Source organism: Ipomoea triloba, chromosome 1 (assembly GCF_003576645.1).
Source record: "Ipomoea triloba cultivar NCNSP0323 chromosome 1, ASM357664v1".
Classification (NCBI taxonomy): Eukaryota; Viridiplantae; Streptophyta; class Magnoliopsida; order Solanales; family Convolvulaceae; genus Ipomoea; species Ipomoea triloba.
Window position 1 is genome coordinate 8,321,430 of NC_044916.1, and position 19,199 is coordinate 8,340,628.

At 33.2% G+C, this 19,199-nt stretch overlaps 2 protein-coding genes across 4 annotated transcripts; one reads left to right on the forward strand and one right to left on the reverse strand.

The window, feature by feature from the left end:
* Positions 1-2,646: 2,646 nt before the first annotated feature.
* On the forward strand, positions 2,647-11,605 carry LOC116014940 (serine/threonine-protein kinase D6PKL2-like). Of its 3 annotated transcripts, none has more exons than XM_031254929.1 (4): positions 2,647-2,662; positions 6,647-7,731; positions 9,337-10,786; positions 11,109-11,605. In XM_031254929.1, exons 2-3 carry the CDS (start codon positions 6,950-6,952, stop codon positions 10,193-10,195), a joined length of 1,641 nt encoding a protein of 546 aa, XP_031110789.1. In that variant the 5' UTR covers positions 2,647-2,662; positions 6,647-6,949; the 3' UTR covers positions 10,196-10,786; positions 11,109-11,605. The 3 variants fall into 3 exon arrangements, with proteins under 3 accessions (XP_031110789.1, XP_031110782.1, XP_031110773.1); XM_031254922.1 differs by lacking the exon at positions 2,647-2,662 and adding an exon at positions 5,700-5,873 and having other exon boundaries at positions 11,058-11,605; XM_031254913.1 differs by lacking the exon at positions 2,647-2,662 and adding an exon at positions 5,700-5,873.
* On the reverse strand, positions 10,861-18,419 carry LOC116014961. The gene is made up of 4 exons (XM_031254938.1): positions 18,098-18,419; positions 12,179-12,297; positions 11,393-11,508; positions 10,861-11,324 (listed from the first exon to the last, which is right to left on the reverse strand). Exons 1-4 carry the CDS (start codon positions 18,381-18,383, stop codon positions 11,081-11,083), a joined length of 765 nt encoding a protein of 254 aa, XP_031110798.1. The 5' UTR covers positions 18,384-18,419; the 3' UTR covers positions 10,861-11,080.
* Between the last annotated feature and the right edge of the window lie 780 nt (positions 18,420-19,199).

Sequence of the window (19,199 nt, forward strand, 5' to 3'; positions counted from 1 at the left end):
TTATGTGCCGGAATTACTTATATAATGTGGAATTGCTTCTTGTTAGAGTGATTGCAAGTAGACTGCGACTGCTGGGTAACGTTTATCTTACTCCACTTGTTATTGAATGCTGTTTTCGAAAACCTTTGTTTATTTTTCGAGTGACAATGGATCCCCTTACTTAGCCGTCGTGCTAACTACACTTCATTGTGTCATTTATTAGATGCAGTCTAGCGTGGGCCCTGTGGCCGATGAGCTCTAAATAGGATGGGAGTCGAGGTTGAAGATTACTCTATCCTAGAATAGACACCCTGAGTGATTATTTACATATGTACATATCTGGATATTGATATGGTTATTTGAGGTTGTAAGTTTAGCCTTAGCGTTTGGGTATAGGAAAGATACCTAAGCGTGGCGGTAACACCCAGTTTTCTGCTGGTTAGACGCTTCCGCAATGTATTATATTTTAAGGATTTTGTAATAAATCCAAGATGTGAAAATTGGGGTGTTACAATTATCACATTTAGTCCTACTTTTAAAATTTTATTATTCCACCATTTAATAAATATGACTAATATAAAATTTCACCATTCATTTTAAAAAAATACTCGAAACTTGGAAGGGAGAGAAATTATATATTGGGGCAAGAGGCTTGAATGCTAAAGTTAATGTTAGCATTCTTTATTAAACGGTGAGCTGAAAATTTTTTTAAAAGATGACTAAATGTGATATTCAAATGAAAGTTAAAGTTGTATTGTGACAAAATTAAAAGAGCAAGATTAAATGTGATAATGCCATAACAGTCAATGACTAAAAAGAGCGGTGACACTTTTGTAAATATTCAAACTTTGAAGTGCAAATAAATTAAGATGCAAGTAATAGTTTCATAAAGTGAAGCAATAGTGCAAGTAAAATATATTAAGGGTGTGTTTGGTTTGCACATGGGAATCGGAATCGGAATGTGTATCAAATTGGTAATTGTAATGAGTTTTGGTAAAAGTATTTTGCATGTTTGGTAGTAGGGTGGAATGAGAATGGTTATTAATAGTTGGGGAAGAAGAGGGGGAAGGAAAATGAAGCCCTTATTTTATTAGAAAACGAGTTTTGCGATTAATGGGGTAATAAAAACATATAGCAGTGTTCTAAAAACATGTCAACCAAACAATAACAATGACTCTGATACCCATTCCTGATAGCTAAACCTATTAACCAAACACACCCTAAATGTGCAACTATATAATGTACATCGAACAACAATATTAAATGCACCCAACGTTATCATTAGTTGCACTAAACGTTATTATTAAGTGCACCAATGTGAAATGCAATTACTTGCACTATTAAGTGTAAATGATTGTACTTTTAAGTGATTTTATTTACACATTTTACTTGTACACTTGCACCTGCTACTTGTATTTTTAACACATGTTACTTGGACTTCAAAGTTTGAGTTATTTAAAAAAAATATTACCACATTTAAAAAAAAAATTATATATGAATATATGATCTGTTAGATATTTATAGATGAACGACTATGATTGGTTTATAGTTATCTCTTGCGGGTATGTTCTCACCAGAACGTAGCCATATATATATATATATATTGCACTCTAGTGAGAACGAACACCCAGAAGAGAAATAGAATTGGAGCTAATTTGAGCCGTCCAGTTGAAAAGATCAGCAAATCATATGTAATTAAAAAAACATGATGACATTTTTGTAAACAACTCAAACTTTGAGTGCAAGTAAAATGTATTAAAAGTGCAAGCAATAGATGCAAGTGTGCAAGTAAAATCATTTAAAAGTGTAATCATTTATACTTAATAGTGCAAGTAATTTAAATTTTCACATTGGTGCACTTAATTAATTATAATGCTAGCTTTTTACATTAGTGCGCACTTAATGATAACGTTTGGGGCAACTAATGATAACGTTAAATGTACATTATATTGTCACTTTTAATTCAGTTTACTTGTACTTAGGTGTACTCTATGAAACTATTGCACTTTTAACACAATTTTACTTACACTTCAAAGTTTGAATTATTTTTTAAAAATGTCACCGCGTTTTATTTTTTAAAAAAAATGTGTTCCTAATGCGCTAGTTCTATCCAAATGGACAGTTACAATGAGTTCCTATTTCTCTTTTGAGCTTGGGTTCTCATTTGATCCATCCCTCCCCTTCCTTCTCCCTTTTCTCCCTCCCTCTATATCTGTGTATAGCGTATCACTATGATTCACACAATTGTGTAAATCTATGTTTTATCGTATTAGGATTGAAAATGAATTCCACCAAACAATCAGGACTTTATGGGTTTTAGCCTTTAGGCTTTTGGAAATTGGACCTCACACATGACACATTCATAAAATAATACAGTACTAAAGAAAGTAAAGGAAAATACCTTATTTTTTTTTTTATAAAATTGTACATTTGTACTGTACTGAAAGATGAAAAGAAGAGTCTTTGGGCTTTGGCTAAGCTTTAGCTTTTGTTTGACTCATTCAGTTTATCCTGAATCCTGATTCATTCACCTAATAGTCCGGAGTCTGAGTCACCCAGTCAATATTCATTTCTCGCCCTCAATGATTTTGCCTCAACAGTTGCAATCAACAAGAGCTGGGATGAACATTCTTTTCTGATTCTTCATCTTCAACCTCTTGTTTTCTGATCTTTTCCAATTCAGGTGATTTTTCTTTTTCTTGCTATCGCTAATCTTTACTCTTTGTTTTTTGGTTGCTTCGACCGTGGGTTTTTGCATCTGGGTTATGTCTTGATTGTGGATCTGATGTGGGTTTTGGCTCGTACTGTTATTGGGGCTAGTTTCATTGATTTCACCCTCTACTTATTTTCAGGAATTTCATGCTTCTATGATTTGTTTTTTTTTTTCTCCTCTTTAATAATATTATTTGATGCTAATAGCAAATGCTGCAAGTTTCTGGAGCTGATGTGGTTGACTTAATTTTTACTCATGGGTGGTCGGTCCCTTGTATCTTTTTTGCTCTTCTAATAATTTGTATATTTCTCCTTTTATTACAGGCTTTTATTTGGTGCTTTTTGGCTACTAGATTACACACAGTTGCTAAGTTTCTGAATGTACATGTCCTTGAGCTCTATTTTTGGAGTTTGTGCTTCAATTTGAGAGTCAGATCTTGTAGTCTCCAGAAGACTGATTTACTTTTTTTTTTTTTTTTTTTNAATTGTAATGAGTTTTGGTAAAAGTATTTTGCATGTTTGGTAGTAGGGTGGAATGAGAATGGTTATTAATAGTTGGGGAAGAAGAGGGGGAAGGAAAATGAAGCCCTTATTTTATTAGAAAACGAGTTTTGCGATTAATGGGGTAATAAAAACATATAGCAGTGTTCTAAAAACATGTCAACCAAACAATAACAATGACTCTGATACCCATTCCTGATAGCTAAACCTATTAACCAAACACACCCTAAATGTGCAACTATATAATGTACATCGAACAACAATATTAAATGCACCCAACGTTATCATTAGTTGCACTAAACGTTATTATTAAGTGCACCAATGTGAAATGCAATTACTTGCACTATTAAGTGTAAATGATTGTACTTTTAAGTGATTTTATTTACACATTTTACTTGTACACTTGCACCTGCTACTTGTATTTTTAACACATGTTACTTGGACTTCAAAGTTTGAGTTATTTAAAAAAAATATTACCACATTTAAAAAAAAAATTATATATGAATATATGATCTGTTAGATATTTATAGATGAACGACTATGATTGGTTTATAGTTATCTCTTGCGGGTATGTTCTCACCAGAACGTAGCCATATATATATATATATATTGCACTCTAGTGAGAACGAACACCCAGAAGAGAAATAGAATTGGAGCTAATTTGAGCCGTCCAGTTGAAAAGATCAGCAAATCATATGTAATTAAAAAAACATGATGACATTTTTGTAAACAACTCAAACTTTGAGTGCAAGTAAAATGTATTAAAAGTGCAAGCAATAGATGCAAGTGTGCAAGTAAAATCATTTAAAAGTGTAATCATTTATACTTAATAGTGCAAGTAATTTAAATTTTCACATTGGTGCACTTAATTAATTATAATGCTAGCTTTTTACATTAGTGCGCACTTAATGATAACGTTTGGGGCAACTAATGATAACGTTAAATGTACATTATATTGTCACTTTTAATTCAGTTTACTTGTACTTAGGTGTACTCTATGAAACTATTGCACTTTTAACACAATTTTACTTACACTTCAAAGTTTGAATTATTTTTTAAAAATGTCACCGCGTTTTATTTTTTAAAAAAAATGTGTTCCTAATGCGCTAGTTCTATCCAAATGGACAGTTACAATGAGTTCCTATTTCTCTTTTGAGCTTGGGTTCTCATTTGATCCATCCCTCCCCTTCCTTCTCCCTTTTCTCCCTCCCTCTATATCTGTGTATAGCGTATCACTATGATTCACACAATTGTGTAAATCTATGTTTTATCGTATTAGGATTGAAAATGAATTCCACCAAACAATCAGGACTTTATGGGTTTTAGCCTTTAGGCTTTTGGAAATTGGACCTCACACATGACACATTCATAAAATAATACAGTACTAAAGAAAGTAAAGGAAAATACCTTATTTTTTTTTTTATAAAATTGTACATTTGTACTGTACTGAAAGATGAAAAGAAGAGTCTTTGGGCTTTGGCTAAGCTTTAGCTTTTGTTTGACTCATTCAGTTTATCCTGAATCCTGATTCATTCACCTAATAGTCCGGAGTCTGAGTCACCCAGTCAATATTCATTTCTCGCCCTCAATGATTTTGCCTCAACAGTTGCAATCAACAAGAGCTGGGATGAACATTCTTTTCTGATTCTTCATCTTCAACCTCTTGTTTTCTGATCTTTTCCAATTCAGGTGATTTTTCTTTTTCTTGCTATCGCTAATCTTTACTCTTTGTTTTTTGGTTGCTTCGACCGTGGGTTTTTGCATCTGGGTTATGTCTTGATTGTGGATCTGATGTGGGTTTTGGCTCGTACTGTTATTGGGGCTAGTTTCATTGATTTCACCCTCTACTTATTTTCAGGAATTTCATGCTTCTATGATTTGTTTTTTTTTTTCTCCTCTTTAATAATATTATTTGATGCTAATAGCAAATGCTGCAAGTTTCTGGAGCTGATGTGGTTGACTTAATTTTTACTCATGGGTGGTCGGTCCCTTGTATCTTTTTTGCTCTTCTAATAATTTGTATATTTCTCCTTTTATTACAGGCTTTTATTTGGTGCTTTTTGGCTACTAGATTACACACAGTTGCTAAGTTTCTGAATGTACATGTCCTTGAGCTCTATTTTTGGAGTTTGTGCTTCAATTTGAGAGTCAGATCTTGTAGTCTCCAGAAGACTGATTTACTTTTTTTTTTTTTTTTTTTNCCTCTATATCTGTGTATAGCGTATCACTATGATTCACACAATTGTGTAAATCTATGTTTTATCGTATTAGGATTGAAAATGAATTCCACCAAACAATCAGGACTTTATGGGTTTTAGCCTTTAGGCTTTTGGAAATTGGACCTCACACATGACACATTCATAAAATAATACAGTACTAAAGAAAGTAAAGGAAAATACCTTATTTTTTTTTTTATAAAATTGTACATTTGTACTGTACTGAAAGATGAAAAGAAGAGTCTTTGGGCTTTGGCTAAGCTTTAGCTTTTGTTTGACTCATTCAGTTTATCCTGAATCCTGATTCATTCACCTAATAGTCCGGAGTCTGAGTCACCCAGTCAATATTCATTTCTCGCCCTCAATGATTTTGCCTCAACAGTTGCAATCAACAAGAGCTGGGATGAACATTCTTTTCTGATTCTTCATCTTCAACCTCTTGTTTTCTGATCTTTTCCAATTCAGGTGATTTTTCTTTTTCTTGCTATCGCTAATCTTTACTCTTTGTTTTTTGGTTGCTTCGACCGTGGGTTTTTGCATCTGGGTTATGTCTTGATTGTGGATCTGATGTGGGTTTTGGCTCGTACTGTTATTGGGGCTAGTTTCATTGATTTCACCCTCTACTTATTTTCAGGAATTTCATGCTTCTATGATTTGTTTTTTTTTTTCTCCTCTTTAATAATATTATTTGATGCTAATAGCAAATGCTGCAAGTTTCTGGAGCTGATGTGGTTGACTTAATTTTTACTCATGGGTGGTCGGTCCCTTGTATCTTTTTTGCTCTTCTAATAATTTGTATATTTCTCCTTTTATTACAGGCTTTTATTTGGTGCTTTTTGGCTACTAGATTACACACAGTTGCTAAGTTTCTGAATGTACATGTCCTTGAGCTCTATTTTTGGAGTTTGTGCTTCAATTTGAGAGTCAGATCTTGTAGTCTCCAGAAGACTGATTTTTTTTTTTTTTTTTTTTTTTTTGTGTGTTTTTTTTTCTAGGTTTCTGGCTCTAGTTTATTCATATTGCTTTGGAACACAACCAATTATTTCAGTAAACCCAAAAGTTTAAATTTGTTGAAGTGGATTGGTGTTTAGGTGTTTTGAATGTTAACCTTTCACCTTATCCAGCCTACCTGTAATCTGTATTTGTTATACGTATCAACCCAATGAAGCATTTCTTTTGGGACATATCTTGTCTAGTATTAATTAATATATTAACTTGGTTGTTTGTGTTGTTGACAGATTCTGGGAAGAAATTGATATTTGAATCTTTATATTGTGGGGATGGATGTCAGAATGGCTGCAAATAATGAAATGCTTGGATCTAACTACTTCAGAGTGCTTTGTTCCTCTAATGGTGCCGAGCATTGCTGTTAGAGCTGAGCTTCCCTTGATCTACGGCAAATGACCATTGGAACTCATCAAACCACAGAAGCAAAAAATTTCTAGATCTTTGCCTTCACAGGCTTCAAAAGCGAATCAAGAGAAGCTGAGTTTTGCTGAACAATTAGAAGAATCTTTCAAGATATCTCAAGGCCAGTTTCTATGGAACCTTTCAACAATAAAAAAATGGCGCATAGTAATCAAAGTGGAACATCCAATTTGGCAATTGATAAACCTGATTCAAACATCTCTTTGGTTGACAATGGTAAAGTGTCTACAGCTGATAGTCCTGAAGTTAATGGGATGAGGAGCTCTCAGTTAGCTCTTGGTGATCAAAAAAAGAAAACATCTGAGCCTGATAGCACAAAGAACAGTTCAGCTTCTGCAAAAGTTAGTGATGGTACTGGCAGTCTACCAAAAACTAGTGGAAGTGCCAAAATAAGTGATCGTGTTGAATATGTTGAAAGTGGAAAAAGTAGTATATGTAGAGGAAGTGCGAGCACCAATGTGAGCGATGAAAGCACTTCTAGCAGTTTCAGTAGCAGTGTCAACAAGCCTCATAAAGCAAACGACTCGGGTTGGGAAGCCATTCAAGCTGTCCGGACAAGAGATGGGATTTTAGGTTTTAGCCATTTCAGACTGTTGAAAAGGTTGGGTTGTGGAGATATTGGGAGCGTTTACTTGGCAGAATTGAGTGGTACCAATTGCTATTTTGCAATGAAAGTTATGGATAAAGAATCTCTGGCTGGCCGTAAAAAACTTATTCGTGCTCAGACAGAACGGGAAATATTACAATCCTTGGACCATCCTTTTCTTCCAACTCTGTATACCCACTTTGAGACTGATAAGTTTTCATGTTTGGTTATGGAATTCTGCCCAGGAGGAGATCTGCACACTCTGAGGCAGAGGCAGCCAGGGAAACATTTTTCTGAACTAGCAGTCAAGTATGAGTTCTTTGCTCTATAAGCATCTCTCAATTTACTGCTAATTTCTGTGAATGCATAATGCTTCTTATTTTACCTGTAGTTTGCAATTATAATTGTAGAACTTTCAGCACAAATTTCATATAAATCTTCTCTAGAATTTTTTTAGTGGAAACCTTGTTTTTGCTTCTTGGTGCTACAGTGTTGTGGTACTTGTTCTAATACACTGAAATTAAGGTGAGGTTTAGCAATCTACCCATTTTTTGTGAGAATAGAATTTATACTCATTTGTGGACAGACATCAGGTATTATTGCCAAATGCCAACTACACATTCCCCGAAAAATCTGATTTGGTGCATAGATATCGTTAAGTTCAATGAAACAATAATGTTGATTAGTTTGTTGAATTTTGTGAATTTTGAAGCTAAAAGGGAATTAGCCATTTGGACAGCAAAAATATGAGGAGCCTATTTAGTACTTTTGTCGAAAATAGTATGACAACTGACTTGGTTAGTTACCAACCATTGTGTATTTCCATTTGCCATCTGCATAATGTATTACACTATTATGTTTATTGGAGTTTTGCTGCTTTGGTTCTTGAACTTTTTAATGAAGTAATTACGGTTTTATTACCCAAAATATAGTGGTATTCCACTTTAAGCACCCAACTACCAATTTGGAAAAGATTGGTACTGCAACTACTGAGAATTGGACTAAAGTGGTCATCCATTGATGAAAGGACTAATTTTTCAATTTTCAATAGTTTGGGAACCATTTTTATGAATTTATCCAACTTACAAACTTGGGGGGACCATTTTTGGCTTTTTGCCCAAATTGATATAAAAGTGAAATACTACCTTAGTTTGAGGACAAATTGGAATTAGTTCTTTTTTATTTTCTTTTAATTAAGCATCAAGGAGTAACATAATTTCTTCCTGTTGCATCCCTTATTGCTGTTTCTTTGTCACTAATCCTCAGCTAGGGATTCTGATGTGCCAATGTCTCTTTATTGCTAATTTACTATGTTCATTTTGATTTTTTTTCCTTTATCATCTTAAATTTCTAGATGCTACATTAGTTTACTCTTAGTGTCGGCTTGTTTTATAATCTGCTAATTTGTAGCAATATGCTGCTGACGAGCTTTTAACCAAATTGACCACTGGTATATAATAGTTGCATAATCAATTATACTAATATGAACCTCTGTATAGCTCTATAGGAATGCTATTCTTGGCAAAACTTTTTGAAGTTCTAATGATCTGGTTTCCATTTCATTTAATCTGGTTTATGAAGCTTCCCCACATGAAAAATAAATTCGGCATTTTACCAAACCAAGAACCATGGTAGTTGGAACCTGGACAAGAATCTACTATTAAAATGTGTTTATTTAGGGAAGCTGAGCCAGCAATACTGTGCTAGAATTTCCTAGAACCAAGTAAAATATTAAGATGTTTCTTTAGCTACACTAGGATGATCCTTCAACTGTTTGGTAATATGGTTCTGTGGATTGGAAAAGTAATATCTATGGCAAAATCACTTTATGTACAAGAAGGAATAAGGTTGTTCTTATTGCATTGGAAGTGTCTAATTGATTGCTTATTTTAACGGTTTATCTGCTTCTTACAGATTTTATGTAGCTGAGGTCCTTTTAGCTCTTGAGTATCTCCACATGCTAGGAATTATTTATCGTGATCTTAAACCTGAAAACGTCCTGGTGAGAGAAGATGGGCATATAATGCTCTCAGACTTTGACCTTTCACTTCGTTGTACCGTCAGTCCAACACTAGTCAAATCTTTAGATTCAGAACCTCTCCAGAAGAGCTCTGGTTTCTGTGTCCAGCCAGCTTGCATTCAACCATCGTGTGCTGTTACCACAACATGTTTCTCTCCCCGTTTCTTTTCTAGCAAGTCCAAGAAGAAGGACCGAAAATCCAAAGCTGATATTGGCACTCAGGTTACCCCTCTACCTGAACTAGTTGCAGAACCTACTGGTGCTAGGTCCATGTCATTTGTGGGGACCCATGAATACTTGGCACCTGAAATTATTAAAGGTGAAGGCCATGGTAGTGCTGTAGATTGGTGGACCTTTGGGATCTTCCTTTATGAGCTTTTGTTTGGTAAAACCCCATTTAAAGGATCTGGGAACCGAGCCACATTGTTCAATGTTGTCGGCCAGCCTCTTAGATTTCCAGAATCACCAGTTGTCAGCTTTGCAGCTAGGGATCTTATAAGGGGCCTGCTCATTAAAGAACCACAGAATAGATTGGCTTACAAAAGAGGAGCAACTGAAATAAAACAGCACCCTTTCTTTGAAGGTGTGAATTGGGCATTGATACGCTGTGCTTCCCCTCCTGAGATCCCAAAGCCCTTTGAATTTGAGCGTATTCCACCTCCAGCAGCATCAACTAGTGAAAAGCCTGCTCTTACTGCGGTGGCTCCTAATCAAAAAAATTCTAATAATTACCTTGAGTTTGATTTCTTTTAGTAAATATTACTAGTATAACTGAGATTCATGGAGAACATACTTGTATACATTATGAGAAATTTTGGATTTCTAGTGGACTGAATGGCAGATTCCTCGGCAAAATCTTATTGGAGGAACAAAGTATGCTTTGTTTTTGCTGCACGTAACATGCAATTTTCTTCTCTGAAGAGTACTGTTTCCCTTCAGTCTCCTGTATGACAATTATGTCTTAGAAGATAGGAGGGTGGTGCTATCCAAGTCACCAATCTCAAGTTGAAGAAATACATTTTTATGGGTTGGAACTTTGTGATCAGTGTTTGGCTTATGTAGGGTAATGTAAGGATTGTAAATCTAGAAGAAATCCCATTTGGCTGCGACAAGCAATTAAATCATTGCTGAATGTATAGTTTGTTACATTACTACAGAATTGCTCTTTGATCAAAGGTTTAGCAGAACCAAGTTTGGTTGTGCTCCTGGCTTTGCGATCTCCAGACTTTCTAATATTGGTGTATTTCCTGAGATTTGAAGCAGTGATATTACTTTCTTGTTCAGAAATTGCATTTAGCTGTTTGTTTTTCATCTTGGCAACTACAGGAATACTGATTCTATTAGGTATTCTTTCCCTATACTTCTTCCATTTCCTGAAAATTAAGCTATGATATGAAATTACTGCTGGTTTTCACTTCTCATCGATATATGCTTGATTATTCAGATATGCAAAATGTGTAAGAATTCAATGTTTGCTTACATTTGAATTGGCAGCTTTTCATTTGTATTAAAAAGAAAAAGAAACCAAGTACTTTGTAGATATCCTGTATTTTATTTTTAATCTTTTGTGAGGGTAATATTTTTCTTGGTTGATGCTCTTGATGTAACTCTCTAGCTGAAGATCTTTCCTGGATCTGATCACTGGAATACCTTTGCTTTGAAACAGCCGCACCCAACCGACTCACTTTGCGTCTGGTTTTGAAGCTGTGTCGGGCCGTGGGCAGATCTTGGACTGGGTCCCGGAGAAGGAGAAGGCGATGGCGACTCAAGCTGATCGGTTGCCACTTCCTTGCCTTCACATATGATCTTTACTTCGCAAAACTCGGGTGCGTTCTGTAGTATCTGATCAGCTGTGCAGCTACCTCTCTTTGACCTCATCCTTCTAAACTCAATAGTTAGAAGGAATGGAATGGAATGAGAAAACAAATGGGAGGGGTTTTAGCAGTGTACCTTAGATTTGGTTTAGAAATGCCCAGAACTAGTTTTTTGATGTTGCAAATGGGAATGAGGTCCAGTATTGCCTTTGCTTCTGTATCACTTTCAACAAGTATGGTCTCCACTTTCACCTATTTTGTATATGTATATTTAAAGAGTTAATACTCAATTTAGTTCTCTTGATAGTAGGGATTTTTTCAATTTTGTACTAAATATCTTTGTGTTTAATTGGCTCCTTAGATTTTGACGATTTTATCTAATTGAGTCCTTGACAGTTAGAATCAAAGACTAAGTCTAGTAAAAGCACTATGACGACTAAAACCACTATAATTGATGACTAATATTAAGAACTAACTCTATTAATATGTATATACATATATATACATAATATTAGGATATTAAAATAAAATACTTTTTTGATAGAAAATATAATCCTAAATGAAACAAAGTAATATTGATTTTAATCAAATACAAACTGACTAAATTTCCAATATAATATGTTAACAATTATGTTTTTTTTTTTTGAAAATCAAAACCAAAGTTATTATTACCTTGAAGAAGAAAGTAGCAAGAGAATACAATTAGGGAGAATGAATTCCAGAAACGAAAGTCAGACTGAGAGTCTGTAGTCCTAGTTAGTTTATGAGCAATCTTAATTATATGACAAATTAAAAGTTCAAAATTAACCATAATGTTAAAGCAATGACTGACAATATATCCCGTATAAGATAGGTCTTTGCATTTAATTATGTATTATTTAACCTTATCATCCTAAAAGTAATAATAAGGTATTGTATGTACCTGGGAAGCAGAGCAGACATCAAGAAATTTATGAAGGAATTGGCTTCTCTTGCTTCTTTCTTGGGCCATGTGGTTCTCTTTCTGCTCAGGATTCACTTGGCTCAGTGGAATCATCCCCACTATCATCAAACATCACATTTGATTCATCATTAAAAATGGATGCAATTAGTTTTGCATGTTTAATTTTTGCCTTAAATTTGACTTTTATGTATTAATCCATAATCTTACTCTCATTATGCTTTACTCAACATTTTGGATTACTATTCCGACATCAATGGCAAATTATACCATTGACCAGGGTCCACCTCACATTGAGGATTCTGGTCCAAAGTTAACATTCAGTTCAGATTACGTGTCTGCATTTAACATATTATGTATTTGCAGTTAACAGATGATGTGCTTGTAAATAAATTGAAGGCACTTAATATGTTAACATCATGTCTGCATACATAATATGTAGTTGCATTGTTAGCATATTATGTGTCTACAATTAACATATTATATACATGTAATTAACATATTATGTGTCTGTAGTTAACAGATTATGTGCTTTCAATTTATTTATATACACATAATTTATAGCTGAAGACACATAATATTTTAACTGTAGACACATAATTTTTTAGACCAGTGTTCACAATGCAATGCAAAGTATATTGTATAACAATTGGACATGAATACCTAATTGTCAATGGTTAAATATTTTGGGAGTAAAACATTTGGTGAATTGGACCAAGGCATGTTGATACCAAAACTCCAAAATGCTTTTTTTTTTTTAATCATTAACATATGTATATTTTAATTAATCTTTTTTCTAAATGATAAGAGAAACTCGCAACCACTATTCGATAGTATGTACTGGGTAAGCCCCCATCTTGTGAATTAGTCTTTATTTTTGTTTTAGGTAAATATACTTTTCTATCAATATACGCTCATTTCATGTTATAATTAAAGAAAATAAATATGCAACTTATTTAAAATGAACCTTATAGTAGAAACTAAATGAAAATAAAATAATAAGAAAGCTTTTAAAAAATAAAACTACTCCTAACCGAAAAAAAAAAAAAAAAATCGGCTGTCAAATTAGAAACACCATATTGAACAATTGTCTATTCACAACACTGACATATTATTAGAGATTTTTTATTTGTTAAACCACGAGGTGCCCTGAGCCAATAGTTATACGGTTATACCATAGATGGTCCACCTTACAATGTTGACTCATAACAATTTACATACTGAATGTTCACAATTTACATGTTGAATGTTCACCATTCAAATTATGAACATTTAGTATGTAAATTGTGAACATTCTGTATATAAATTGCGAACATTCAATATGTAAATTGTGTATTTTAGACCCAGATTCACCTTGCACAGAATAATTTTTCGTCCTCTAAGCATACCTTAACGGTAGGAGACACATTTAAGCTCATACTATATTCAAACTAATCTCTATAAGCACCGGGATGCACCAATAAAATATTAAATGAGATTTTTACCATTAGAATAGCTATGATATTGTTCAAGGAAAATAAATTGCATTAATGGCACCAACGTTCATGTTTTAAAGAGTTATATTGTTATATAACATTTTCATATTAAAATTACCTCCTAATTCTTCAGGTAGTGAAAATTTTTAATTTACGGTAAGTCGGTAACCAATAAACATCAAGAACGAAACTTTCTTTTTCATACAATTAATTTAATGCTAACAAATAAATTTTATATATTTAGAAATTGTATAATTTTTCATAACATTTAAAAAAAAAAAAAACAATGCAAAGAAGAGTTTTCTTAACTGCCAAAGACCTTGTGATTTAATGACACCCGGTTTACACTCTCACATGGAAGGGAGTCAATAGTACTAAATAAAAAAGAGTTTTCATAACTTAAAATAGTAAATATGATTAATAAAATGATTTTAAAAGAAGAATATAGGGAAGAGATTCACAACACGCAATTGGTGATTTATGTTGAGTGTCTTAATTAGCGTATAGTCTATGGGAAGCCAAAATACAAGGGGAGGTAAGGACTAAGGAGTAGGGGTGGGAATAGGGGCCTACGGCCTGGCCTACTTAGGGCATAGCCTGGCCTAGCCTATTTAGTAAAAAGGCCAGGCCTAGGCTTAATTAGAAGCCTATTTAGTTAAATAGGCCTAGGCCTATATTTAAAAGCCTAGCCTACAAGCCCGCAGGCCTAGCCTATATATATATATTGTATACACACCTTACAACCCTAATTCCCAATACCCAAATCCCAAATACGACTTACTAATTAGTAAACAGTGTTAGATATTACTAGTTACTATTGCTATGATGTTAAATTGCTAATAAGTAGTGTTACTAATTACTAGTAATAATTATGCTAGTTGTTTAGTGTTTACAGTTTACTAGCAATTAGTAAAGTAGTAATACTAATGTAATATGAGCCTACTAGTAATTGATTGTAGGATTTATAGATTTGTAGTAATACTAGTAATTAGTAAAGAATGTATTGTTGAATTTTGTATTACGAACTTTACTTATTAAACTTGTGGTGTTGGATATTGTATTGTGAAATATGAACTTATGATTTTGTCATTCATTATGAAATATGAACTTAAGTATTTTTTATAAATTTTTTACAGGTATACTTTAAAACGCTTAAAAATGTAGGCCTTAAATATGTTCGAAGCCTATTTAAATAGGCGCAAAGCTTATTCAGGATCTATTTTGAAGCCTTTTTAAAGGCCTATATATTAAATAGGCTTTTAAAAAGGCTTTAGGCCAGGCCAGGCCAACTGTAGGCTCAGGCTTGAGCCTAAAAAAAAGCCTACATACAGGCTCAGGCTCAAGCTCAGGCTTTCGATTTTCATAATAGGCCCAGGCCTAATTTTCTAAAGCCCGACTCGGCCTAGCCTATTTCCATCCCTACTAAGGAGGTTAACTTCTCAACTATTACAAGAGTTTTAAAGATAAATAAGTTTATTTGAAAAATATAAATGTACGAAGTACAATAAAGAAAACACAAAGTATTATCCATCATGTAATATATTAATTGAACTTACTATGTATTACTTAGATAAGGAAATGTCATAAAGAGAATTCACATAGTATTTTCTTTTAAACATTAATACAATAAAGACTCATTAAAAGGTAAAAGTTAAAATAAACTTTGTTTTACCTATTCTAACTTCTAAGATCAAATCAAAATTTAGTGTGTGTTTGGTTTATGCGGTGGTTAGACAAAAGGAATGAGAATAAAAGTTAGAGTTCATTTCATTTTTGATCCTAGATTTATATGTGGTAGTCTATTTTTAGACATTTTTTATTAGAACATCCACATTTAGTTTTAGTATTATTGTGGCATGACCATTATTAGTTCTTTATTAGCAAAACAATTCTAATGTCACTAAATACGAAGGCATTTCGGTCTTTAATTATGAATTTATTTTTTTAAAAAAAAATAAACATACAAATATAGTAGGGTCAACTCACTTTGTATAAAAATGACTGAAAGGCCTTTGTATTTAACGATATTTCAACAATTTTGTTGACGGATGACCAAAAATGATCATGTCACAGTAATACTAGGACCTAATGTGAAATGTCTAATAAAAAATGACTAAAAGTGGATTGTCACCTATAAATCTAGGACCAAAAACGGAATTAACTCATAAAAGTTATACACATTGTTTTGTTGACAACTTTTTAAAACATAACTATATGATTTTATTACCCCTATAATTACAAAACACATTACTTAATTTAAATAAAGTATCATTTCATTAATTCACCTTTATCCCTCTTCATTTCATCACCTCCTCATTTCGTTGCCTCCTAACTCATCTCTACTCACTTCATCGATTTCCTCAATGTATTACATACTCACTTCATCGCTACTCTTTAGATCAATTGTCTTGATGTGTTGTTTTGTTTTTTTTTCGAAACCTTTTTCTGATTATAGGATCAAGGATAACTAAACATCAATATTAATAATTAATCATTCCAATTATCAAGTCAACAATTTGATTCACTTAGTTGAAATTCGCAAATTTTACTGTAGACCGCGGTCCACAATGATTGTGGACCATGTATCAAAACGACATCGTTTTGATTAATGAAAACAGACGACTGAAACGACCTCCGTTCTGCGCCGTTAACTTTCAGTTTATATACATTGTAGTTCCTTTTCAATATAACTGCAGTTTCATTTGACAGTATACACTCAAATATGTGAAACTGTTGTTCAAATTCCTTTCAACACAACTACAGTTTCTTTTATAATACACTGCAGTTTCCTTTCAACACAACTACATTATCATTTCGATATAACTACAGTTTCATTGGACAATATACACCCAAAATGTGAAACTGTTATTCAGTTTCATTTTATATATACTGCAATTTCTTTAAACACAACTACAATTACATTTCGATATAACTACAGTTTCATTTGATAATATAAAAACAAATGTGAGGCAGTATTTTTTGAGATGAACTGTAGTATCCTTTACGGTGCTCCATCGCAGTCGTTTCTTTTACTTAATAAAACAACAGCGTTTTGTGACCATGGTCCACAATGCATTATGGACCATAGTCCACCGTATAACAACTATTTGAAATTGCCTTTCTTATTCATCACTTAAACTTAATACTCCCTCCGTCCCATTTTATGTGTCTGATTCGGTTAACGAGGCTTGATTGAAGTTATTTTTAATTGAAATTTTCATAATATTGAGTTTAGTATTAATATACAAAATTTATATATTTAGAAACTACACTAAAAGTATTATTAAACACAAAAAATTAAATTTAAAAACAAGTAAAAAATAATAAAGAAAATAAACAAAGAAGAAAGAATTGGTTTGACCAATGAATAGTAAGTAAGACAGATAAAATGAAACGGGGAAGTAGTAGAAGTAGATAGGAGAATTAATTTGTGATAGAGAGAAGCTAAGGGCGGTCCGACAAGCCGAGTTTGACTTGGGGATAAGCCCTGGCCCACGGAAGCGAAAGACGCGGTCCAAACACACCACCCTAAACCCTTCACTACTGAATTACAGACCTCTGCAGTGCCGGCGAAGATGATAACATTCTTAATTACATTTTTTTTTTATATTTTAATTTGCAATCATTCTAAAAAGTCAATGTAACAAGTTGCTAGAAGAAAACACCCAAGTTACCCTTTGTAGTTAGTGTGTCCTTATCCTTCTAGCCTGGTTTTCCTCCCTTAATTACAATTCTAATCTATCACTTATAATAGGCAAAAAATTATGTGATATCGTACCACAAGTCCTTCTCCGTTTGGCATGTCGAATTATAACTGTGTAAGTAACTTCAGATATAAGTATTACAATATTTATCATAATCATAAATAACAATTTATTTTTAATTCAAATTGATATTTATTTTTCTACAATAAGTATTACAATTTCAATTCTTTCCTAAGTAATCACATATAAGTATTACAATATTTACATTAGCATTACACTCTGTAAGAATAATAATTTATTTATCTCAAATTAATATTAAATTTGTTGTAATAAGTATTATAATTAATTTCTATAATAAATAACAAATAACTATCATCATTCAATATGTCTCAGGAATTAACTAAAATATGTGAGGGTCACATAAGTCTGACTCAAATTTATTTTGTTTTTTTTTCTTCTTTATAGACCATCGATCAGTTGATTTGTTCTAATTTATTGATTTAATCCATTATCAAAATACCAGGGAAGAGAACATTGTTTTTGCAAATATGAGTCGAATTGTTAAAAACAATTTTAGTTAAAAATTTGCTCCCCCGAACCTCAAACTTTGTGAGCACAATGAAACAAGGAGAATTAAAGTTGTTTTGGATGCAAGTTTTGATACTAATTAATTATTGATATTTGCAAAAATAAAAATGAGAAGAAAAGTGAAAAGAGCTTACATGGAGATGGGATGTGCTTGGTTTCCGGGAAGATATTAACGAGGAAGACGAGAAAAGAAGAGGGCGGATGAGTGACGACGGCGTTTTTGAGTGCCCAACGCAGCGCATCCATGCTCGACTCCTCACACCCCTTAGTAGCATTCCCCACCGCCACGTACACGGCAGCGCCGTCGTGATCGCCGCCGCCGGAGAACGCCGTTTCAATCTCCTCTCTAATGCCATCCAAATTACTAACTCCCCCATCACCGTATCTGGAAGGGCTCTCCTCTTCTATCTCACAGCTCATTGTCAGTTCTACCTTATATTTGTAATGCTACTATACAAGTAATTATTAGATATTTTGATAACATCAATGCCAAGATCGTCGTTTGACTTTTTCTTTCGTTGGGGACAATTCAAATGTTGGAAAAATTAATAAATATTGCCTTATTATTCTAATATATATTAATTGAAATGGGGTCTACTTTTGATTTGGTATGATTAAAATATATTGGGAAAATCGTCAAATAAGTTCCTGAATAATACCTAAAAAATCGATTAGGTCCCTAAATATTTAAAAAGTATAATTAGGCCATTTAACACGTTAAATTGGGATAAAGAAGCCCAAAAATCGGTAAATGACCTGCAATAGCAAGTTATTTATTATTCAAAAGAAAATCCGACGACCGACGACGATAGAACCATCACCGGACTCCGGCGGAAGGCAACCAAATGGTCGCCTTTCTAAGTCGACGCACCTTAAGTTTCAATAGCTGACGCACCTTAAATACACAACCACGCACCTAAAGAAGGAAAACCACGCATCTTAAATTTGATCTAGATGCAAAATGATCAAATTGCCACCGCATTTTTTTAAATCATTGTTAATCCTAAACGTTGATTTAGGCAAAATTAATGGTTCAGATTTAACCGCACGGGAGACACCCAACTGCACAAGAACTGAATTATATATATATATATATATATATAATCCTTATCATATGAGAACCATTGAAACAGTTCCCAGGTGAGAATGTGTGGACAAATCCAAACCATTGATCTATAAGATCTTACGAATAGGAAATCAAGTGAAAAATGAGCTAGGTCATTTTCATAAATATTA